The 25,716-nt window shown below is 42.1% G+C and overlaps 1 protein-coding gene across 5 annotated transcripts; it reads right to left on the bottom strand.

The window, feature by feature from the left end:
• Positions 1-563: 563 nt before the first annotated feature.
• LOC121685146 (complement C1q-like protein 4) lies at positions 564-24,864 on the bottom strand. 5 transcript variants are annotated; one of them, XM_042065491.1, is made up of 3 exons: positions 24,550-24,864; positions 9,612-9,752; positions 564-1,027 (listed from the first exon to the last, which is right to left on the bottom strand). In XM_042065491.1, exons 1-3 carry the CDS (start codon positions 24,773-24,775, stop codon positions 732-734), a joined length of 663 nt encoding a protein of 220 aa, XP_041921425.1. In that variant the 5' UTR covers positions 24,776-24,864; the 3' UTR covers positions 564-731. The 5 variants fall into 5 exon arrangements, with proteins under 5 accessions (XP_041921425.1, XP_041921428.1, XP_041921429.1 ...); XM_042065494.1 differs by lacking the exon at positions 24,550-24,864 and adding an exon at positions 11,197-11,445; XM_042065495.1 differs by lacking the exon at positions 24,550-24,864 and adding an exon at positions 11,197-11,445 and having other exon boundaries at positions 9,612-9,749.
• Positions 24,865-25,716: the final 852 nt, after the last annotated feature.

The raw sequence follows: 25,716 nt of genomic DNA, 5'->3' as shown, positions 1-25,716 counted from the left end.
TGAGGGGTTGGGTGCCTTGCTCAAAGGCACTTCAGCCACTTCCCGCTGGTCGGGGTTCGAACTGGCAACCCTCCGGTTCCAAGTCCGAATCGCTAACCAGTAGGCCACGGCTGCCCACAAGGAAGAAAGTGTTTGTCAAAATTACTAAACCACAAAACATGAAATTACACAAATTCCAATTTCTCTTTAAAACACAATGTTATTATGTTGAAATAATATATTTTGCCACAGCAATGAATATGAAGCATGTACGTACTGAACCAAACATCAAACTACACTGGTTATAACTCCCCCTGCCCCATCAAACATACCACTACACTGGTTATAACTCCCCCTGCCCCCATAGCATTTTGAAAGTAGCTCTGTAGCCAGGTGGGCCTTATATTTGGGAAACTACAGCTTATAAAAGTATCGCTGCAAATTACCAGCTGGAATTCCGTTATCAGAACAATAATTTTTTTCCACTTATCGGACAATAATATATCGGCCACTGATATATCTTGCATTCCTACTTACAAGCACGGATAAGCATTTCCCTCCAGCTGTGAAATGACCACTCACACTCACCAGCCATTTGGTCATTTTATTTGGATCTTAACACAACATAGTGAAACCATCTGCACATGCAGACGAATCAGCACCGCTGGCACAGATGAGCAGATCGGCAAATCACATGAGAAGCTGAAAGGTATATAGAAAGAGAGAGATAGATAGAGAGATGCTTGACTTTATTAATACCCGACGGCGAAGAGGAGATGTCCACTGAAGGTGGTGAGATGTCCGGTGTAGGCCGCGACCCACCAGCCAGCCTCCAGGAGCAAGGACACCGTGTCGCCCTCCTGCAGCTGCAGGATCACGCTCTGGGACGTGTTGACGTCGTGAGGGGCCACGTGGTTGTAGGCGGTCACCACCTCATCCTTGTTCTTGAAGAGCTTTGCTCCAGCTCCGTGGCCAGCTCCTTGGTCGCCTCCGGCAAAGATGTGGTAGTTGAACTGGTAGACGCCTTTCAACGGGGCAGTGAACAGACCTGGGGCAGAGAGAAGAATGCAGAGACACACGTGAGGTTCCATCACGCAAGGAGCAGAGTAACAAGGACCTGCAGAAGACGCGTCTCTATAGACCCTTTCAAGAGAGTTCCCAGGGATTAAAGTGAAAAAAAATCGTTTGACTGAACTTTTTTCAGGCCATAAGTCATACGTTGTTCATATCTACCTATAGAGATAGCACCCCTTTTGCGATCGCGACCTATTGGTTTTTAATGTACAAAAAGATGCAAACAGCAAAGTAAAGGGAGTATTCGCCTTATTCACACGGCGGCCATTGTTTAAACCAAAACGAGGCTACAGGGTACACTTACTATAAAATTAATGCCACCTACAGGTGAATGCATAGAACATAACAATCCTATGGTTTGTGTACCCTGTAGCCTCGTTTTAGCCGCCAATGGCCACCATGTGAATAAGGCGAATTGAGAGTGTTCTTGATTGAGATTGAGTTTTCCTGATGAACAAAAATATATTTTAGTACCATCCCTGACCATTGCTGATTAGCCATTGCTGTTCTTTTCTACTGCAGCAATATTGTAGAAAGGCTTTAACACACTCTTATTTAATTACTTCAGGCCAAAAGTGTTTAAAGGGGAGATTTTTTTCTTGTTAATATGCAATTCTACACCAAGTAAAATCTATAAAATTCTTCCCATTTCCTCATCAAAGTAACGAATCAGAACATTCTAGATATTGTTCATATTTCCATTTGTTGCCTCATCCGCATTTAATGAAAACATGGTAATTTTGAGTTTTACAGACAACTCAGTTTTCCAATGAGCAGCAATACTGTGTGTGCTCATGCAGGAGGTCTGCGCATTTGATAACGACAATCTGGAGACGGTGCTTTTGTCTTCAGCAACAGATTGTATAAGGTTGACAAAAGGGTTGCGATATGGTGAGGGACAGGTCGTGTTGCGCTATGAAAGAACATGTGTAGCCTACTTTCTAAACGTAAAAACAGTCAGCCATAGATAAACGTAGCCTACTTCTGTCGTGGTGGCTAGTTGCACCAGGTAGGGAAGATGTCCTGAAGTGCACGAACGTTAACCTTATGGCGGTCTTCTGATTGGTGCCGTGCTAAAACGTTTTCCTATTGCATCCATAAACAATTTTCTTGCAGCGAACCGCGCAAAAGCAAACCCCCGGCGCTTTAATTTCTTTACACCATGGCTTGTTAGTTCTCCCCCGTTTCCAACAGCTGCCCATCTCCATTTATTTTTTAACTTTTGACACCTGCCTTCTTTTAGCAACAACGCATCCATGACAGCTAGTGGCCTTGCCAAATAGACGCACACAAATCATGACGCTAAAATGCGAGGTTCTGGTAGGCCTACTGGTTATGGTTTTGTGCTATAAATGAATAATATTTTATAGCAAAGTTTTAAGTTGATTATTTTGATTGTATGGTTATTTTTTGTCAACATGCACTCACAACCTACTGTCGTTAAAAGTGAGGCCTAAGCAAAATAGGCTACAAGGCTGTCTGTGCGTCACAAACAGACTGACCCCTGTTCAAGTCATAGGTGACACCCAAAATGAATGACCTCCCCTGACAAGAGTTCACGATAGTAAGAAATTGTCTACATTGATGCACGGAAAGAACACACGAATTCGCACATAGAGCTCACAATATCATATCCAAAAAAGTTAAACGGATTGGCCAACCTCATCAGCTGTCTCTAATGTGTCACTATAATCCAACTTTTAGACTGTTATAGTCCTCCATATGTGTTCTTTGGAAAAGCAAAGGTGATAGCCCCCCCCCCCCCCTCCTATTTTTTTTCTCATCGGATCTGCATCGATCTCAAATATGACATTTCTAAAATCAAAATGACGGAAATCCGTCCTATGACGGAGAACTTTAATCCTTGAGTTCCATTATTAGCATCATAGTTGGCCCCACAAGGCTTCCGTTTTAACATTCCATATGTTATCTTAATACAGAGGAAGTAGATTGGGAACCAAATAGAACGTTCAAGCATTGTTTTTGTTTTTATTGTTGAAAGGGTCTCCCTTTTCACACGGCCGCCATCTTTCTATGACGTCATGCTCAGGGTGGGAATCCTCTGGGGAAGTCCAAACAAATAGCTCAAAAACTGTCAGCTGTCCGGTGTTTGTGATTAGCCCAATTATGGCAAGATGGCCCAAAAACGTAACCTATCTACCAGCCTTGACATGCCAAGAAATCGAAACATGGACAGATGAACAGGTCAGCACCCCTAAATGAATTAAGAAAAAAAGGATACACAGCAACTGGATTGAACGTTATATCCACGATGTTAAAGGTAAGACGATATGGCTAACTGCTAACTTAATACCACTTTATTTATTAACTGGGTTGCACCGATAAACCTGTATTAAGGCACGGCCTTGTCTGTCATTTCTCCTCAGAACAACTCAGGCTTGTATTTAAACCAGCCTGATTTTAGTAGCCAGTGAGACCGTTTCACGTGGATTTTTTTTTTTTTTTTTTTCAGGTTGAATTGATCAGCGGCCACACCTTGTTGGCCTCCTGTATACTCTTGCTCATTACTCTAAATTAGGATACAAATCAGTCCCCCTAACCAAATGTAAAACCTCCTTACCCCAAACTTGGCACATCCCTTCTTGAGAATTAGGCCTAGGGCCCAAACCTGTCACTCTTAAAAAAAAAAATAACAAGGTCAAATCCAACAAGACCTACAGTTGTCACAGTTGAGTAAAAAAAGATTAAGGCCATGGCCTACTTGAAATCAAATGCCCAAACCAAGAGAGTCAAACTGCTCATACCTGAGAACAGTGGATAGAACCTTCTCCTTCAAGCACGGCCATGAATATCACTCACAAGTCATGGGACAGATGGCTCTTACAGGAGCAAAATGGTTTATTTTTTTTGTAATGTGCCAGGAGGATTACTATCTGGAGAGAGTGCATTTTGATGCTGTCTTATTAAGTGTCCCATTGTTATGTACATAAACTATCATTAAAAATGTATTTCTTCATCTGTAGCTACTGTATTCACCTTATTGATGTCCATGTTGTAAGCTCATGTAGCATCAACATTTTTAAGCCAAAGTTTAAATGCATTACAAGTAAAATAACTACATTGTGTTGCTTTAGAATCTATTCAGTTTATTTAATTTCCAGTTAAGAATGTGAAATGTCATGACTGACATAACTCCATGCCTAAAAGATGCAAAAAACATGCCCTCTGCCGTTGGCTGAACGGACAAGAACAATGATCTGTGTCTCGTAGTCCTATAAAAAATATAATATAATAAGTATAGAATAGAAGAAAATAGAAAATCGACGCCTTTTATTTTTACTGTACAATACAGAGATCAGCACAATGTTAATGCACAAGGAAAATACATTGCTGTATGAATTTTTTGTGTACAAAGTATTGCTAATACTGTAGAAAGTACCAGAGGTGGGACCAAGTCACTGTTTGGCAAGTCACAAGTAAGTCCCAAGTCTTAGCACTCAAGTCCAAGTCAAGTCCCAAGTAAATAGAGAGAAGGGCAAGTCGAGTCCAAGTCCAAGTCTCATCAAAGCCAAGTCGAGTCCAAGTCCAAGTCCCAATCTTTTTCAAGTCCTGAACAAGTCATCAGGTACTCTTCACTTAATAATGGCATTATTAGACTATCGATCATAATTTTAACACTTCCATCTAATCCACAGAATTTGAATGTCTTGAAATCTTTTACGATATATGCATGCGCATACAATATACACATGTGCATACCAGAGTAATCTGTACAAAACGGATATAGCTACATGACAAATATATATATTGTTTTTCCAAATTGCAGAGCCCACTGTAAGTATGAGTAATAATTTGACTGATGGCATTTCACTGCGCTAGGCCACAGATTTGCCTGCAAACAATTTATTAGGCTGTCTGCCAGTGGCGACTCATAAGGGAAGCCAAGGTCAACACTTTTATATTATTTAAAAGATAATAATGACAGTCATTTTGTTTTAAAGTATTCATTTCTTAAGAAATACTACACATTTGATGCTGTTTATCTCATTTGTAAATGGTGCACTGTCACTTTAAGCCCATTGTGTGCCACTGTCCACACATTCTCATAATGATCTTTTTTTTACCAGCTCCATTCAAATATAGCCTATGGCTAGTCCACAAACTCAAACATTGTTTGTGCCACATGTAAAGCACAATATTAACAATGATAAGCATGATATTAAGTTGGCACAAACAGCTTTCATTCCTTTGGAAATAGATGCATGTTTGACATGATGCTTGCTTGACATTTTCTGTTTGCAATTAAATGTGAATTATGAGCCTGGTAGCCAGTAGCCACCTAGCTAGCTGAGTGGAATGCGTTTCAATCGGCATATCAATGTGCTTCATGTAAACAAATTATTGAATAGGCCTACTTCAAGACTCACCATTTCCATTACACAAAGGCAAAGACAACTCTTCATATTCTTGTCCACTTTCCAAATCACAGTGAGTGCAGCCTATGTCATAGTGACCTGGATCTCATAGTTTATAACAGTAGTGAGAACCGGATAAATCCGCAATTTCCCCAAATCTCGTATTTGTTGCCTTCATGATTTCCTTTTATACGTTTCTTATATTTAAAAGAAAATATCAATCATCATCAACAATGACAAGCCAGCTGGAACCTGCCACTCGTTTTCTCTCCCTCTCGTGCGTGCTTAGATGGGGTTCTCAATTAAATGCAGTAGGCTAGCATAAGTTCAAGTTGGATCTTAATGGAGAGGACTCGAAAAGTATCATCTTTATGTAACATGCTGTTGGTGCATTTTGACATTGTAAACGTTCTCTAACAAGAGTGCAAATCAGTTTGCTGTAAAGCTACTAGTTATTGGCTAAATGTTGGTCGTTTCTCTGTCTCTTGGTGCCCTACACACAGTGCGTAACGCATGTGGGGGTAGCGACAGCACTGAACTGTGCTCTAGACTGGCCGCTTGTCTCCGCTATTTTTTTTTTTTTTTTTTTTAGTCGCGGAGGGAAAGCATCTCTGGGATGACTGATCCACGATCAGGAAATTTAGTTTTTGACTCGAGACATGTCAAGTCGTCACAAGTCAAAGAGGCAAAGTCCGAGTCAAGTCTCGAGTGAATAGTATTCAAGTCCAAGTCGAGTCGCAAGTCATGCCGAATTTTATCAAGTCAAGTCTGAAGTCATTAAAATCATGACTCGAGTCTGACTCGAGTCCAAGTCATGTGACTCGAGTCCACATGTCTGGAAAGTACTATAGTAACAACACTGTAGAAAAAGACTTCATGTTTCATAATTATTCACCCGAAATCCAGTGTAGAATGTCAAGAACTATGAATCATTTTTGCTTCAAGTTGAAACAGGATGCCTTGAGGATGGTATTCTCCTGCGTAAGGTGGGCGATCTCCTTCCGTGCTGCTTCTAGCTGCTCTTCCAGTGACCGAGAGTTCAGCATAGTCATGGTCAGAGTGGGGTGCTGGCTTAACAACTTGGTCTGCACTATAGGAGACAATGACAAATCAAAAACGTTAAGTTCCAACTGCATGTGTATCACTTAAGTTGTATAGTATACCATGTAACCTACTACAGTGAATTTGTTTCATTAATGGAGATTACATGTTATACCCTGCTGCTACACATAGCCTATGTCTTATGCAGCAGCTGTGTGATATTTTGCAAGATGGACATAGGCAATATACTTTATACGTGTCTTACCCAGTGTCAACTCCAGCCAGGTCTACACTTGCATCTTCTGTCTCTCCAGCAGGTTCATTGCTGTGTATGTAATAATAAAACATTAGTTCTTGCAAAACTGAATGAATCAACTCTTTGTAACAGACCTAGGCTAAACATGACATTAGGAGACGTGTGAAACAATTTTCACTAACTGACCTCTCTCCCTCTAATTCGCATTGGTCTTTTATGAGTAGTTTTTGTCCAAGCGGTTGGCTAGCTAGATAATTATGCACTTACCTGGAAAAATGTACCGATGTCTCTTCTAATTTTTGAAATCCACTCTCTCTTCAATCTGGTGTCTGTCAGGAACCGGTGGAACGAACGTGTTTTGTCTTTTTCCCGTCTTTTGTAGTAGGAATTACACCCAGGCACACAGCAGACATATTCGTGACTGATACAATCCACAACATCCATACACAACTGTACAGAACTCGAACTTCCCACCCTGAGCATGACGTCAAAACAAGATGGCCGCCGTGTGAATATGGTGAATAGCAACATGAAAACTAGCAAGGCATTCCAAAAATCCCTATTTAGTCAGGTTCTGCTCAAGGTTTCTTCCTGGAATATGAGTTTTTCCTTGCCACTTTGAGTGCTTTTAGGGGGTTAAGGCGGCCAGTCTTCCGGTCATTGTGTTCCTTAAAGGGAAACTTGGCAGGATTAGCTATATTTCCCCCTCTGCTGGAGAAGTTGTGCATTATGCTATTTCAAACTGTGGAGAAAGGTAACGATAAAGCACATGGATTTGTTAACAAGCGAAACGGTTGGCCTAAGTTCGGCAGAACTATGTGGATGTTACACGGTAACAAACACGATTTAAAACGAGTTTCTTGTTTCTCACTTCTCTTACTGGGACGGTAGTCCCAAAGTTGCAAGGTTGGTTTTCCGCCTGGGGACGCTAGGGGGAGTGGGGAACAGGTAATTTAACCATCCAAATTATTTCTAAACGGGTTTATTAAGTTGAAATAGTTGCCAAGCTCCCCTTTAAACGTCTCTATATAAAGTGACGCTTCCTTGGATTTTATACCCTGTGCAGTAGGCAGTGGGTGAATTCTGCAACATGAGACAGGTCATGTAGACTAGCAGGTCATGGATACTAGAGGCAAGGGGGTAAGCGAACTTTCGGAAAGTGTGCCCCCTATGGGAGGCTAATAAGGCGCCACTTGGAGTCAGTGTTCCATTGACCATTGATTCCATTGCTATAGCCCTGGAGGTTTTTTCCTCAGCTCTCAACACTTAAAAACAGAAGAGCAAATAACACAGAATCTATTTATAGTTTAGATTCCGATCGTGTATTAAAACCTTTGAAATGAGATGGACCTATTTATCAAATATACAAGTAGGATATGGGCGTTCTCTCACTCTCCTTCATGCAGCAGATTTAACTTGTGAACGATACCTTACCATAAAATACGATAATTTGGAACGTAGGCTAGCGTGCACGAGAGAGAAAGAGAGAGTTAGTTCAAGGGCATTCCATTGTTTGCATTTCCTATGTTATATAAGAGAGAAAATCATAACGACAACAAGAATGAGGAGGTGGAGTTATATTGTTCTCGTCATTTACAACTTCAGGTTGGTTAAAGAATGCTATTCAATTTGCCCTGCACTCGCTAACCTAAAGTTTGGAACATGACCAAGCAGTGCTAGCCTAAACTTATACTTACTTTGCCTTTGTAGAATCAAATTGGTGAGTCTTCAATGATTTATTCTTCTTAAGCTAAGCATGACATAAACCATAATATGTATCTTAAAACAGAAATGTCAAGATAGCAATAGGGCATTACATCATTGCCAAAACAATGACGACTGCTTCTTGTCAATATTATGCAATCAATGTGGCGCCAATGAGGCTACAGTTGGTGGATTAATCTATTAAATGTGAGCAGCAAGAGCAGGCAAAAACGGGTATTATGAGAACCGTTTAGACTCCGAAAGCACTGAATGTTTTCACCTGAAGCCCCTGGATTCCCCTTCATTTTGGCATCACTTTGACAGCAAGTAACATGCAGCTGCCTGACTCACGCTGTGCTTAAAGGAACCGTATGTAAGAAATGTATTTCAATCAATCGTAAAATGGTCCTGATATGTCACTAGACATTAAGAAATCATGTTCATTTCAAATACTTATATCACTGACAACAGTAGTCTGGCCAGGACATTGTCATTTAAAAAGTGAAGTTGCAGCCCTCAACTGATGTTGTCATGTTATGTTTTGGCCTGATGCGCCACCCTCCACCTATAATCACAAAGTGGTGAGTAGTGTTTCGGCATCCGGGTTGCCAGCTCTGCCAGTCGGAGGGGGGGGAGGAAGGAATGTTTCAGATTCTCGCGAGTTTTGGAGGGGCGCTACTCTTGGAAGTTGCATGGCTGGTTTTCTCGGTAGAGACTCGCTACGTCTATGCTGTATAGATAATGCTAGGTGAACGATTCATCTATTACAAGTTCGTTTACCATCAAATTGGCTCACCAAAAAAAAAGATCACCGAAAAAAAAGAAGGGTTCACTGGCCTGTTCTTCAGTGAGTTTTTTTTGGCAGTTTGCAAACGGAGTGCATTACCACCACCGTCTGCTGAACTGAGGTGTAATGGCAAGTGTACCCTTTAGCCCCGTTCTGACCGCTGGGTGAATGAAGACTAGGACAGGCCATGGAGAATAGGACAGGTCAATGGAGATTAGAAGTCAATGGAGACTAGGCCAGGTCAATTGGAGACTAGGACGGATCAATGGAGGAGAAGTCATGAAGACTAGGCCAGGTCATGGAGAAGTCAATGGTGACAAGGTCTATGGAGGAGAGGTCTGGAGACTGTGTGTGACTTGTAGTGGTCTGAAGGCTCGTGTGTGTCCAGTCTTACCTGTGGTTGTGTTGTAGGCATTGCCGACGTTGGTGAAGACGAGGTCGAATAGCAGGGTGGTGTCCGTCTTCAAGGGTCCGATGTGTTTGTCAGTCTTCACAGAGAAGGAGGTGGAAAAGGCCACGTTAGAGGGCCTGACTGCTGTGGGAGAGAAACAGTTAGTCTCTGTGTGTGTGTGTGAGAGAGAGACAGAGAGTGAGAGATATAACCTTCACCAAATTATGATCTTCAGCTCCTTCATGATGTTGTTCAAGTGCGCGTGTGTGAGACCAAGTCCGATATTAGTATTCTTATAGACTCAGATCTCACTTTCACACATGACAATACAAGCACACAAACAGTCTTCTACCATTTAATATAGAGACAGAATCAAGGGAATTGTCACACCGACAGACCAAGAAAAGCCTGTCCGTGTCTTCCCAACCATTAAACAACTGCAGCTCATTAAAACTGCGGCAGCATGAGCAATAAGAGAACCTTTCAAAGACAACAGAATCGCTATTTAGAGCACCAGTTTTTGTGATGAAAGTATTTGTACTACCAAAAGCAACCTTAACTTTCGTTGGCCTTTCGAATGTCTTACTTTCACGTCATTCACTTAAACTTTCCTACTTGCTAGATTTGACGAATCTTCCATAGCCTACGTGCACAAGTAGTTTGAGTAGAACTACTGATCTTTATTATCTCCCTGCTTGTTTACATCTTATCATGTATGGTATTATTTCATGATCACTAAACGTTTGATTCTTTTTAATGTTGTCATCAGTTTACTTCATTCAACAGCGCTTGTATGTAGGCGCTGCCATTCAGTTGTGGACGTTCGTAAATTGTGTTTATGGGCGGAGAAAGGCAGAGAAAGGCGCAGTTTACACTAAGGATTGAACGATTGATAAATACAATGGAAACTTGGGTCTGACAGGTTCGCAATCTGCTGTGTGTCCATGACGCTGATAACGCTAAGTTCGCAAATGTACGTACATCTGGCCCTCAGTGTTTTCCCATGCAAAAAAAGGTCAGAACTCGGTGACACTACCTGAAAATGCTCAAGAGAGCACTATGCAGTACTTGTACAGCCATTTGAAAACAACAGTAAAGTTACAAATTGCTGTAGTTAGGGGAGTAAGTGAGTATAAGACACTGAATATGTCGTTTCACAGTTTTACTGTATATGCTCTTTGCAATTCTACAGCATTGTGACAGAATTTGATAACTAGTTCACCAATTTTGTATGTAATGACTCAAGCAATGAAATGAAGGGAACGACTATTCAGCATCCATAAGTATAGTTCATTTTGACTGACATGACAAAGCAACTGATACATGTTCAAAAGTATTTGCAATTTCTTCAGAGGAAGGAGAAATTGCTACTATGATGTGCACAAATGACTAAATGTTGTGGAGGTAATAACTAATAGTTATGAGAATTTTCATTCTGATCTGAGAAAAGCACCAAAACGACTGAGAAAAACTAACTTGGCAGGATCAATTTCTTCCAAGGAAGAATCCTCGAGTTTGAGTCACACAAACACAGACAGAATGAGAGACAGATGGTGACCAGTGAGAGACAGATGGAGAAATATCTTGCCTTCGTTCTTCAGTGCGTCTATCTGTTTCTCCACTTGCGCTTTATCCAGCTGGAGCTCCTCTCTCTGCTGCTCTACCAGAGTGATCAGCTCTCTCTGCACGCGGACCTCAGTCAGGCAGCTCTGCTCTGCTGCAACCACAACCAGCGCAGACCGCAGCAGCAGCAGCACACCAGGAGTCTTCATGTTTTAAACTCTTCAGCTCAAACTGGGCAGCTCGTCAGCATTAAACTCTGCAGCTCTCTCCAGTCCTCTGTGTCCAGCTCCGGTCTGTGGGAAGACAGGGATTGTGTGTGTGATTTTGACATCAGGGATGTGGACGTTGATATCAGCGGAAGGGTGGCGAAAAATAGCTACCAGTGCATTTCCTGTTCTGTGGTGTAACAATGGACATACTATAAATCTGAGTGGGATTGTGTGTGTGATTTTGACATTAGGGATGTGGATGTTGATATCAGCTGAGTTGGTGGGGGGGGTGATTTCCTGTTTTGTTGTGTAACAATGGAGATACGATAAATAATCTGTCTTGTGCTTGCCGTCGTTACTCCAAGAGCGAGCAGCAACAAAGGAGACATGATATAACAACTTCATTTGTTCTGTGCTTTTACAGCGCATGTATTTGGGGTGGCATAGATGTAACACAAGCCAGTCATTTGTTCTGGAGATCTGTGATTCAGTGTCATGTCTGACAGCTTGTTGAATAAGACCACCTCAATTTCACCTGTCTAGGCCATTTCTCCACTCAACAAACAAACAAAAGTGCTACTGTCTCCTTTTCTCCTGCAAGCTCCGGATCTGTTATATGTCAAATTGAAGCCATCATGCAAGATGTTTGTGAAGGAACAGGCACACAAACATGCTATAATGTGCTGTGCGCCGATATGGCATGCACACATAGTATAACCATGTCCAATATCAACAAATGGCGCAGGCATGTTTGTGTTGGGCAAAGAGGTGTGTGTGTTAAGTCTAAAGCTTAACACACACATGTTCACTCCTCAGGCCAGAGCGAAGGGGGCAGCCGTGGCACACACACACACACACACACACACACACACACACACACACACACACACACACACACACACACACACACACACACACACACACACACACACACACACACACACACACACACACACACACACACACACACACACACACACACACACACACACACACACACACACACACACACACACACACACACACACACACACACACACACACACACACACACACACACACACACACACACACAAGGGGCAGCCGTGGCCCACTGGTTAGCGCTTCAGACTTGTAACCGGAGGGTTGCCGGTTCAAACCCCGACCAGTAGGCACGGCTGAAGTGCCCTTGAGCAAGGCACCTAACCCCTCACTGCCCCGAGCGCCGCTGTTGTTGCAGGCAGCTCACTGCGCCAGGATTAGTGTGTGTGCTTCACCTCACTGTGTGTTCACTAATTCACGGATTGGGATAAATGCAGAGACCAAATTTCCCTCACGGGATCAAAAAGAGTATTTATACTTATACTTAAGTAAGTAACTCTTCACATGGGTATAAATTGCTTACATTACACTGTCTGCTCCATTTACAAGCATCAGCATCTGCTGGATATCGAATATAAAAATCTGAGAATCCGGAAGGTGCAGCTTGAAATAAAGAGGCAGAATTTTTTTTGCACAAAAGCAGAATTATAAATCCAAGATAAATAATAAAGCGAGGCTTGACATGACATAGTGTAGTGTGGTAATCGTAGTTTAACACATTTCACAAACAGCAATCCAGGATGAGTAGGAGCGATTATGTCAAGTCAGGTGTAATCCTGTTAAAAGCGCGTTCTCGTCTGTCTATAAAAGACGTCATGGATCGATCGCAGATTCACTGATGCAAGGAGAGAGGAAGCGTGCGCCGTATTTCATTCGGTCAGACATTTCCAATTTTGCACATTTTAAATAAGAAATGATTGATAATGTCATAATAATTGGCTTCTAATTGGCTTAAAGGAGAATTCCGGTGTGATATTGACCTAAAGCACTGGTAGTTTACTTACAAGACGATTTATTCAGACAGTATCTTTTAGAAGTTTAGCGTTTGCAGCCATCTTAAATTTAGTCACGATAAGTCGAGCGACGAGTAAGAATGAACAGGTATGATAAGGGATCAGATTCCAAAAATAATTCCGTGGAAATGCATGGATTCCAGTTGCTGCTACTGGAAGAAACTGGAATCCATGCATTTCCACAGAATTATTTTTGGAATCTGATCTTCCCTGAAAGCGGAGGGAAGATATCAGTTATACCCTCTAAAATGTTGTAATGATAATACAATTTTATCGACTGCTTCCACTGCAGTGGTTATGTCGTGGAGAAACCTGGTTGTTTATTTGCTTTAGATGGTTTGCATCTGACATTTCTGTTCGTGCAAACATCGACTTTGAGAAAGTCATCATCGATTACATGTCAGCTCACACACAGTAGCCTACAGTGTTGAGCAAAGTTTGTGAACTCTATCAATTGCTTCCATTGCAGTGTTTCCCACAGAATTAGATTCAATTTGTGGCGGTAGCTGACTTGGACAATGGGGGGGGGGGGGGGGGTGTTAAGATAGTCTTGGTAGTGTATAGGTCTAATTGAGTCACTTTAAGACGTTTGAGGGAACCCTTGCAATTGTAACACAGTTGAAAGGCTGCTGATGTGTGGATGCAATTCATAACGTTTTCTACATAGTTAAAATAAAGGTTCACGTACTTCTCCTTGGGACAAGCACTTTTGAATTTTGGAAAACACTTTTCCATTTACATCGGGATTTTGCAAACATTCCGTGTCGGAGTCAATAAAATGAGCCCTTCAACGAAATTGACAAGCAGTAAGTAGGCTAAGCATGCTAAATTCGACATCCAAACAGTATTCTAACGTTAGCTTTGAGATACTGCTTGATTTCATAACTTAGTAGGCTACATTGAAGAGACTAAACTAAGTTATGTTGTGATAAGACCTTAGCAGAGTTCACTTCAATGCAGCAGTTTTGAACAAATTTGCGCAGCATGGTCACGATGCTAAGCGGATTTAATAGCAATTTAGCTAGACGTCTTCTATGCAATGCTTCTATGTGGCAACAACAATCGTGAATATTTTAAATGCACGCAGAGGAGTGGCAGCGATCTACGAGAGAGAGCGGGGCAAGGAAAGGCTGCGTGCGTAAAAAGCGCAGCTCAATGGCAATGCAAGGATTTGACCTTTGTGATATCATGAGAGGCTACACGGCTCTCAGCGGGACAGTTCAGCAGTGCAAGGACACAAGGTTATAATACAACGAAGGTTTTTAATAAAGTTCTTGGGAATTAACAAAAAGGTATGCCAAGTTCAAAAGGGTAACTAAGGATAAGGTTGATCTTTCAACAGTCAAAACTTAATGTCTCTTCAAACGTGAAATCATAGTCCCATTCCCTCAGGAAAATATCTCCTTGGAAACCGGTCTTCAGCCTTATTTTTATTCAGCACCGCAGCCCGTGGCCAATCCAGCAGTAAGAATTTCAGTCTTCAGGTAAGTATTCCAGTCTTCAAGTACTTCACGTGGAAAGTGCTACTTCGACAGTCTGTAGCTTCTCTGAGAGCACAACTTGGAGCTTGTCTCCCAAACCCCACTCTGACACCAACTGTGTCTCTGCGCCTTAAAAAGCCCTTCGGCTCATCAGGCCCTGATCGGTCTCAGGTGTGTTGGGATCTCGTGTGTTGAGGGGTGGAGTTTCCAACTCCACCAGCAGATGGAGCCAAAGCTGTCCGTGACTGCAGCCATCTCAGGGGAATGTAACGCCCCTCCAGGACGCAGCCTCTCGTGACATCACACCTTATATTCAATTTAAATTAAATTAAATTAAACATAGAATATTAATCTGTGGCGGCCGATTTTTATTTTGTGGCGCCCCGCCACAGATTAGTCAATGTATGGGAAACACTGCATTGTTTGTTTGGAATCTCAGATTGGCCACCTCGGTTGTGGATATATGCCTAATTATTTTCACAAATTAAGGAGGGGATAGTGTCTGTGTTAGCTACCATTCAAGCCAGAGTAGTTTTTTATGAAGTCACAGTAAAAGTTTATTATGCATTGTTACATTATTTTGATTATGTCAGAATGACTAAACACAATGCATTCATATTGTTGTATTGATATTAGATTTGTGTTACATTTCTCAGAATGGATTTGGAGAGGAAGGAGAGGCACCAAAAGTACATGCGTGCCTGGAGAGCTGAGAGGGAGGCACTGGTCACATCTGTATCGCAGATGGGGCATGAGCAAAGAGTTGAATTGCCTGACATGGACATGTCTTGAAAAGCATGTCCCTATATAGCTCAGGGAGGAGATATTGAAATAGAGCCCTCTTCTGGGTCCATGGGCTCAGATGACGATTTAGCCTCTCATGTTGTGGCCCAAAGTGATAATGAAGAGGAAACTCTGGAAATGTCACTACAGGATGAGCTGTCCAACTGGGGTCGTGAAAACAACATAAAACACAATGCCATGGATAAACTGTTGAAAATCTTACAGAAACATGGACACACTGCCCTCACACTAATGCAAACTCCACGAGAGGTTGTTACTCAACAACTGTCTGGTATGGATTACATTTACTTTCCAATTCAATGGAAGTTGAAAGAAGCACTGGCAAGATACCCTTGTGAAACCGTAGCTGGCCTCGATAATGTTTGTATAGCCATGAATATTGATGGTGTACCACTCTTTAAAAGCTCCAGTACATGGATGTGGCAAGTTCTCTATGCTGTTTTGTTGGAACCTGTAACCATTTTCCCGATTGTCTTAACTTGTGGAACAGGCAAACCAAGCGCTCCAGCGCGAGCATTCGTTAAGAATGCCAAACTGGTTTCCGGGTACTTTGGGTGTGACCGTTGTCTGCAGAGAGGTGTGTGGATGAAAAGAGTGACTTATTAAGAAACATCCAATCTCACTCTCCGAACTGAAGACATGTTTCGATGCCAATCCCAATTAGAACATCACCATGGTGACACACCACTGACTGTCCTACCAATTGATATGGTGGCATGCTTCCCAATAGATTACATGCACCAGGCTTGATCAAAATATAACTTATTCAATCCAATACAAATCATCATCATAAAAAAGAAAGAAAAAAAAATAGACCAATATATTGTAATAGTTGTTCATTTTTACAAATCCAATGTATTATAACTGTTCATTTTTACAAATCTATACAAAGGGGCTTAATGATTGTTGTTCATTTTTACAAATCTATACAAAGGGGTTTAATGACTGTTCATTTTTACAAATCTATACAAAGGACCCTATTGATTGTTGTAATGTACTGTCACTGCCTCTGTATAATCCACTCCTAAAAAATAACACTAATTATTGAGTCAAAGACATGATGGACAAAAATATGGTTCAAATGTGTTATAGATTTTTATTTGTAAACAATAAATAATGTATATATTAGGTAGGTAGTTTTTGCAATTTCAGAGAACATTTTTTTTTATTTATGTGATATTCATGCGTAGAGTACCCACTGTTTTACTTTTGAACTAATGTATGTTATACTATTGTGATGTATCTAATTTTACATTAAAATGTATGTACAAGTAATATTATTTCTGTGTTGACATGATATGTAGTTATTTATTTAAGCCAGGCCTTCACTAATGCCTTGTTCTGATAATTGGATAACAGACATGCCACTGTGAACATTTGGCTGATATTTACAGTCTGAGTTAGTGGAATGATGCCATCGAAGAACTTGTTTTCTTTGATCCTCCTGATTACTCTTTCCACGTGTACTCTGAGACGTGCTATGGCTTGTGTTGCAATTACATGATGTGCAGGCATCTGACTCTTCCTGGACAAAAATGGTTGACAGTACACCTTGCAATTCACACAGTCGCTAATTAAGAAACCCTTGTCCACCATCACTGCCATCTCCTCTGTAAGTAGCTCTGCTAGCCCTGATCTTTTGAACAACTCTTTATCACTCACTGACCCTGCATATAATGAGGAGACAAAAGTCACTGCACCATGTGGAGCAATGCCAATCAGGCCTTTCATAGTGCAGTGACTTTTGTAGCGTGAGTACATTTCACTCTGCAGCAACAGTGAGGACGGAGTCTGGCATTTAAATTCAGTGCAATCTATGATCACCTGTGTGTCAGGGAAGTCGCTGAAAACTGCTGGGAGATTTGCCTTAACTTCCTCAGGTGACAGCCAAATGCATACAGACCCAAGGAGGGTGTATAGGTAGTTTGTCCATGATGACACTACTCTGCTGACTGTCGAGGAATGAATTCCAAACCGATGTCCTAAGTCTCTCTCCTTCAGACCAACAGAAAGATGGACAAGGAATAGGAAGAACTCATCTATTGGCTGCAGTACCTGCCTCTGTGGATTTGATAGACATATTGTAAATTTGTCTCAATCCACAAACCCAAATGGCTGACTTAACAGTACACATGTCATACTCTTTTTGTCCACTGGTGGTTGTTTTGGTGCTGTTTCGCATTTGCCAGCGAAAACGGAAAGAAATGTAGGCCAACCTGCAAGCAATGTAAGAGGCCTATGCTGACTGCATCAGTGCTCAACGTATTCTAAAAGTTTATCAATTAATTGTTAATAACTAACTAACTTTTATTCAAGTCATATTTCTGGGACTTTCTGGGATAATTATTTCTATTTTTTATTCACTCGTTCAAATATTCATATAGAGTTCACAAATGTTCATACAAAGTTCTCTTCAGGTGAGTGAAAGTTAGAATGGTGGTCATTTCAGATGTTTTTGCCAACACTTCATAAAACTCTCATAGTTTGATCACTTTAAATTATTTGTAGGATATTGCTCGTTCACAACTTGAGCTATGTATGCAAAGAAACAGAGTTCATAGTCTTTTTATTAGTATTATTTCATGTAAGCTACATTTTACACTGATATGGCATGATGGCAACATAAACATAGCTAACAATGGTATTAAATTGCAGTAGCCTATGATTAAATGTAATGGAATATTCAACTAAGGTAGACTGCTGTTGTTCATAGCACTAAGCTATTTATGGTTGATATACTCCGAGTCTCTGGCCCTCTCTTAGAGCCAGGCATAGTGAGCTGGCCCTTGGAAGAAAAGGTTTGGGGACCACTGCTATATACAATGTGATTGGCCTGATCAAAGTTTGATTTTTTTCAGCTTGCAAGCCAACGGAGAGTTCCTTTCTTCTCAGTGAAACATGGCAGAGAACTGCTGTCATAGTAAAGCCGGTAACATGGCTCAAAAACACCAGTTCTGAAATTGCGAGTCATTGAATTGTCGGATCTAGGTTTTAGGAATCAATCAAACAAAGTCTCAGCCAGTCGGTCAGAAATCTCAGAGAGCTTTATTTACGGCACCGGAGACCCACGTCATGTTGCTAACAGTCTGATGTTACAGAGAAAAGGCACACTTCTTATAGAACCTTGACAGAGCTTACATCTCTCCTTGTGGTATGTCAGAAATCCAATGAGCACATCGCCCATCCTGTCCGACATTGTACACAAGGATGTATCCCTTAACAACTGCCATCAGTGTCATTTATCCAAACTTTGACCTAACATACAAGAAGGCGCCAACCTCCCTAGTGGAGATGGCAGCCAGGGCCGCTTTTGGGCATTGGGCAAAGGGGCTGCTGCCCCAGGCTCTGACCACTAGGGGGCCCCAGCGAGGGACACAATGAATATGATCATATTTTGATATTTGTGATGCATTTCCCCAACCGTAGTGAAGCCCGCGGTTTCTTATTGTCTCAGAGAGCGGCAGGCAGATGTTCTCAGTAAAACCCCAAAACTGTCCACTTTTTGATGAGGATCAAAATAGTAATACGTCTAGGCCTACTACCCCTGTTCCTGACAACGTTACTATTAACAGCTCCGACGACACTGTGGTAGATTTTTTTGAAGATGTCGTGTTGCCAGGCAGCAGCCGAGAGATATATGTAGTAAAGTTCATGAAGAGTTCATGTGCAGCCAGGTGACCAGGCAGAGGCTGGGGCAGGATGTCATGCACGTGCGCGAACGTGACACAGGCCTACTGGGGATTATTTAACATTTTTGTGGCAGCTCAGTGAGCTCATCTACCTATATGATTTATTGAATATACATTGATTGGATGAAAAAGGGTCTGCCGATTACATAGGGGGCAGACACTGGGCCAGGGTTGGCCATAAGTAAAAAAAGGAGGTGTTTTTGACCACATACAAAAACTTTCCCCCAAGGGAGCAAACTTCAGAACGTGCGCACCTTCTCCCCAAGGCCTGGGTCGTGGAGTCTCCGCTGCAGAGGACATCCATCATTCGCAACCCCTGCCTGGCGACACTTAGTCTCTGTGCATTCAGAGCTGTACCCAGGAGGACTTGTGTATAAAAGGCCACAAGCGGCCACTTCTTATCTCAGACCGTTATCCGCTGGTTTTTTGTACAGAGTGCTAAGTTAGAGTTAAAAGCCAGTGATTTTTTCAACGACAACCCCCCCCCCCCCCCCCCCGTGCCTGCCGACGTGTCGTGCTGCTGGAAGAAGAGGCATGTTAGTTTGACCTGCTACGCCAAATCGACTTCAATGATTTAGTTTGTGACTTTGCCTTCAAAGAAACTAGAAAAGTGGACTTGAAGTAGGCTAGTCCCACACTGATTATCCTATGTCCATTTCAGTAGGCGGCTGGCCACTGCCTGAAAATTTAATTGTTTAATCGAGTTGTTTGTATTTGATGTGGCTGGGCTGTGTGTGTGTGCGCTAGACTGCATGTTTCAATGTATTTGACATTGTGCCTGGCTAGGGCTGCGTGCGTGTGCGCCAGACTGCGAAGCTACAGTGTTTCATGAGTTCAGAGTTCGGGAGTTGCACATTAGGCTGACCTTGGCTACCGCTTGCAGTGTTTTGCAAGCCTTAGTTGAAGTAATTGATGGTACAATATAATATTTCATGGTTGATTTTGTTTGTGCATTGCCCCATATTTGTAAATCATCTTGTAAATAAACTACCAGTCCTTTTTCAAAGTTCTCAATGTCTCGTTTTAAATGTCAGGGCCCTCAGAAGTCTACCAATGAAGTGTGGAGCTACGTTGAGCCTCGTAAATGGTGTAAAACAGTGATTTATTTGCATGGCTAGGCTGATGCCCAAGGCACCCCCATCGAAAACCTGGCGCCAGATTTCGGAGTGCAGGGGACAAGCCGAGATGAGCTATGAGACAGAAGTTCACACTCAGTATCATGTTTCAACACACTTTAGGTCAATATCACACCGAACTTCTCCTTTAAGGTTCTTACTACGGAATCCACAGAACTTTCTACTACGTTAGTGGTTAGAGACAATGGGCTAGGACTGAGTTTCCTTGGCGATTAAGCCATACTGACTCAAGTGACTCACACAACCCGGATCAGTTTAGTGAGTGACTGAGAATAACCCGAATCCTTAAAAGGAATCGAGTTTGCCAGGCCTACTGAAGAGCCTTCCGTGCATTCTTCTGTAGTCCCCTCTGGATAGTGAAAGGCCCTGGGCCCTGTATAGAATAAACTTATTTGTTATCATCAGTGTCATCATCAACACTCTTATTTGTGTCTGTGGCATTTCTATGGAAAGCCTTTTTGTGTCATCTTATACTCATCTTTGCAGATCTGATCTTAGTAGGTCAGATAAGTATCTCTCTCCAGCATGTCAAAGCCAGCTGTGAAATGACCACCGATATATCTTGAATTCCTACTTAGAAGCACGGATAAGCATTTCCCTCCAGCTTTGAAATGACCACTCCCCAGCCATTTGGTCATTTTATTTGGATCTGAACACAACATAGTGAAACCATCTGCGCATGCAGACGAATCAGCACCGCTGGCACAGATGAGCAAATTGCCAAATCACATGAGAAGCAGAGAAATAGATAGATCGATAGACAAAGAGATAGATAGTTGACTATCGTTCCTCAGGTGAAGAGGAGATGTCCACTGAAGGTGGTGAGATGTCCGGTGTAGGCCGCGACCCACCAGCCAGCCTCCAGGAGCAAGGACACCGTGTCGCCCTCCTGCAGCTGCAGGATCACGCTCTGGGACGTGTTGATGTCGTGAGGGGCCACGTGGTTGTAGGCGGCCACCACCTGATCCTTGTTCTTCAAGAGCTTGGCTCCAGCTCCGTGGTCGCCTCCGGCAAAGATGTGGTAGTTGAACATGTAGACGCCATTGCGCGGAGCAGTGAACAGGCCTGGGGCAGAGAGAAGAACATGTGGACACGTGATAATCAATCTCTTAGGGAGCTGTGCAACGGTGTTCCGTTCGAAAGGGAACTGCAGCCAGAACGTCTCTATGGCAACATGAAAACTAGCAGGGCACTTCAAATAAAAACTGTTTTAGCAATAGAGTACTCAAGTGTGACGTCACACTGTCCTGGCAAACGGATTTTCAGTTCTAAACAAACCAAATTAACAAGGGGAAATCCTATGCCACACAAACGTTTTATGGAAAAGGAACGATTTTTTTAGCGAAATGACTTGCGAGTTTGCTTTACCAATGATGTAAGTAATATTGACAATAGATTGTCTTCATAAAATAAAAAAAAAACTAAGCTAACGTTGTGTAAACTGCTGTCAGTTGTGCAGTGCTTCGCCCCTACATGCAGGCATCAATCAGAGTATGGAGTCAAAAATAGGGTCTTTAATATTGAACATCTTTACACAAGCTCTCAATATTAAAGACCCTATTTTGACTCCATATCAGAGTCTCATACTTGCCGATTTTTTTTCAGGTTTGTAAAATAAATTCCAATTTTTAAAAAAAAATTTTACCCCACCCCGGTTGACAGTAATAACGTTATGTAATCAGAACAGATTAGGCAAATTTACTGTTACGTTATAAACTTTATCTTTCATACTAGTTCAGAGTTCGGGAGTTGCACAGCAGCAACAGCAGAGGGGGAAATCCTGCCAAGTTTCCCTTTAAAAGAAAGAACACAGCGAAGCAATGGAAAATGCCATCTCTCGTTTGGTTGTTTAGAACTGAAAATCCGGTTGTCAGGACATGACGTTTTCACTTTAATACTCTATTGAGTTCCCTGTGACGCTTCCTTGGATTTTATCCCTTGTGCAGTCAGTAGGGAGCAGGGAATTCTGGGTAGGGACCAGGGACGACCACCCAAAACAAAGTCAAGAATTTTCAGTTGTGCATCTGTGCAGTGTGCAGTCTCAAACCCAGCTTGGATGTAGATGAGTTGGTGCTGAGTGTAATGGTAGCTAGCTGGTACATAGCTGTGCAGGAGAATTCTGCCCATTTTTCACACATATCTCTATTTCTCGAAGTCACTGAGTGCCGTCGGTACGAGAACAAAGCCCTGATGCTGCCTAGCTCCAGTTGCTGCAGAAAACAGCTAGATCAGACCAGGCTGCTACACTATAAGGACCATGATTTTAAATATGCCCCAAGGGTGTAGCACTGTAGCTGCCTGCTTGCTCTAGCTGTTGTCAGGGATGGCAAAAAATAAAATATCAAATACCCTAATTTTAAGTGTATCAAAATAAACTACAAGATACATAGCCACACATGTATCAAAATAAAATACTATATTTTGGTATTTTGAAAGTATGATATGATATGGCATATATATCTACACTACCAATCAAAAGTTTGAACTCACACACACTTTTTTTTTTTTTTTTTTACTACATTATACAACAATACCTACAACATCCAAAGTATGACAGAAGACAAAGGTCTCTAGAAATATATTATTTCCATGTGCCACGTTTCATACCTCTTTGACAACTTTGCTGTCAATTGATATTATTAAAGCTAACTTCATTCTTTTCAATAAAATCAGTGAAAGACAAGCAGCTAACAAATGCTCACAATGTCTGGGAAATCCATCAAGGCTGTTGGAAATCCCTCTCAGCTGACTACTGTATATCAAGTTGGTTGAGAGACTGAGCAAAAGGTCTGTACCTTGAAGAATTTAAAAATATTGAAAATGTAGCTTTATATACACTTGTTTGCTTACAATATGAATCAATGTGGGCTATTTCATAATATTAACCACCTACTCAGATAAATAAAGATAAAGAAAAAAAACATAGATTTGAGAGTTGGTGTGTCTAAACTTGACTGGTAGTGTATATGGTATGGAGCATGATATGACTTTCCATATCTGTCTATTTAATCTATTCCTTCCTATCTATTCCTTACTTTGTTGATTAAGTGGACAGGAAAAATGGGTTCACATTTCATGCTGCCCTTCCAAAGGGTTAAAGGTGCCATGTGTAATGTCCGCCAAAAAATCAATTCATACTCCACATTCCATAAAAGATGGGGCAGTATACTTCCAGAAAGTGAGTTGGTCTACCCTAGAGTAACAACCGAGAAACGTGTATTGCAGTTTGGCTGGCGGTTATGTTGCCCGCATACCGCCTCCCATGGCCGAAACTGGTATTATGACACCTGTCGGGCTGTGGCTAGTAATTTAGCATGCTAATTCAGGTTGATATCTCTGCAGCACTATACCTTGTCATTTTTGTAACGACATCACCCTTATTTCTTCTCATTCTTTTGATGTGTGTAGCTCATTTTTTGGATATTTTTACCTCAATTCTTACACATGGCACCTTTAATGAAATTGGCATTTTTATGGACAAATCGGTCCCGTTGCCTATGCCATTAGGTCAACTTTAGAACTGAATACAAGGAGTTGCCCAAGAGATATCACCAGGCACCCTCCCTATTTGTACTAGGTAACTCATAGGCAACAAGAAACCACAAAGAAAAAAAAACGTAATCAGACTACGACAGAGGTCATGGAGAGCAGGAGAGGTCATGGAGACTAGGAGAGGTCAATGGAGACTGTGTGTGGCTTGTAGTGGTCTGAAGGCTCGTGTGTCCAGTCTTACCATTGGTTTTGTCGTAGGCATCGCCGACGTTGGTGAAGACACAGTCGAATAGCAGGGTGGTGTCCGTCTTCATGGGTCCGATGTGTTTGTCAGTCTTCACAGAGAAGGAGGTGGAAAAGGCCACGTTAGAGGGCTTGACTGCTGTGGGAGAGAAACAGTTAGTCTGTGTGTGTGTGTGTGTGTGGAAGAGAGAGACATTACCTTCACCAATGTTCTTTAGCTCCTTCAGGATAGCAACATGACAACTGTACAGAGACTGACAGGCCTGGTGGTAGGGCTAATGTTACTTAGAGTATTAAAATACCATATATTTTACGGGAAAACATTAAAACGGGAAGACAACGGGGGAAAAGTTAAAATACGCTAGAAGTCCGGAAAAAACAGGATGGTTGACAGCTATGTATTAACTCAGCAGACACATGGAGCGAGAGACAGGTGGTGAAATCCCTTACCTCCACTCTTCAGTTCCTCAATTTGGGCTTTGGCCAGTCGAAGCTCTTCTCTCTGCTCCGCCATCTGAGCGATCATCTGCCTCTGCGCAGCGCGGAACTCGGACAGGTAGCTCTGCTGGGTGGAGGCTGCAGCTGCATCTGTAGCCTCAACATGGAGGCCTCCACGCTCTGCTGCAACCACAACCAGCGCAGACCACAGCAGCAGTAGCACACCAGGAGTCTTCATGTTTTAATCTCTTCAGCTCAAACTGGGCAGCTGGTCAGCATTAAACTCTGCAGCTCTCTCCAGTCCTCTGTGTCCGGCTCCGGTCTGTGGCTCCCTTTTATCGGGGGCGAGACGGACTGTGGTCTTGCGTTGTGTGATTTTGACATCAGGGATGTGGATGTTGATATCAGCTGAGGTGGGGAAATAAAGCCGCTACCAGTGCACTTCCTGTTCAATGTGGTGTAACTATGAAGATACTGTAAATCTGTCTTGTGCTCGATACTGTAAAACGTTGTTACTCCAAGAGGTGAGCAGCAACAAAAAGCACACAATATAACAAATTCATTTCATTGTGCTTGATGCTGTAAAACAGGGGAGTCAGACATACAGCCCGGGGGCCAGACCAGGCCAGCAGGTTTCATACGGCCCCCCAGATGTTTTGGGTAGGAGGGGAAAATGAGAAAGAAAAGATATTCACATCCAGCTGTCTTCAACAATTTGTAATAAGCAATTTCTGTGATAAATTGATTAAACCTAGCACTACTAAATCATACCCAGGAAGGAAGAGGCCAAAACACTGACATGGAAGTAGCGTGTTTCAAGAGAAAAAGAGCAGGATATGACGAGTAAATGATTTGTACTCGTTTGCTCATGAGTGGGTATAATAAAGGAGTATATAGACCCTTTCAACAATAAAAACAAAAACAATGCTTGAACGTTCTATTTGGGCCCCAATCTACTTCCTCTGCATGAAGATAACATATGGAATGTTAAAAAGGAAGTCTTGTGGGGCCAACTATGATGCTGATAATGGAACTCTCTTGAAAGGGTCCATAATTTAACAACACTCTGATACCAATACAGATCAATGAAAATGACCATGACGACAATGACCCCATGAGGTCTCATTCCAACAAATCTGGCCCACTGCCTAATATGAGTTTGACACCCCTGCTGTAAAC

The sequence above is a fragment of the Alosa sapidissima genome, chromosome 16 (assembly GCF_018492685.1).
Source record: "Alosa sapidissima isolate fAloSap1 chromosome 16, fAloSap1.pri, whole genome shotgun sequence".
NCBI lineage: Eukaryota > Metazoa > Chordata > Actinopteri > Clupeiformes > Clupeidae > Alosa > Alosa sapidissima.
Note: the sequence above shows the minus strand (reverse complement) of the source record. Positions and strands in the feature narration are given on the sequence as shown.

What these genes read in the sequence shown, in the direction of transcription:
- LOC121685146 (XM_042065491.1), bottom strand. Translation starts at nt 24,775, where the DNA reads ATGAAGACTCCTGGTGTGCTACTGCTGCTGTGGTCTGCGCTGGTTGTG. An exon ending in TGAGGAACTGAAGAGTGGAG is followed by an intron (nt 9,753 to 24,549) that starts GTAAGGGATTTC and finishes TCTCTCCCACAG; the next exon opens with CAGTCAGGCCCTCTAACGTG. An exon ending in TGCCTACAACACAACCACAG is followed by an intron (nt 1,028 to 9,611) that starts GTAAGACTGGAC and finishes TCTCTGCCCCAG; the next exon opens with GTCTGTTCACTGCCCCGTTG.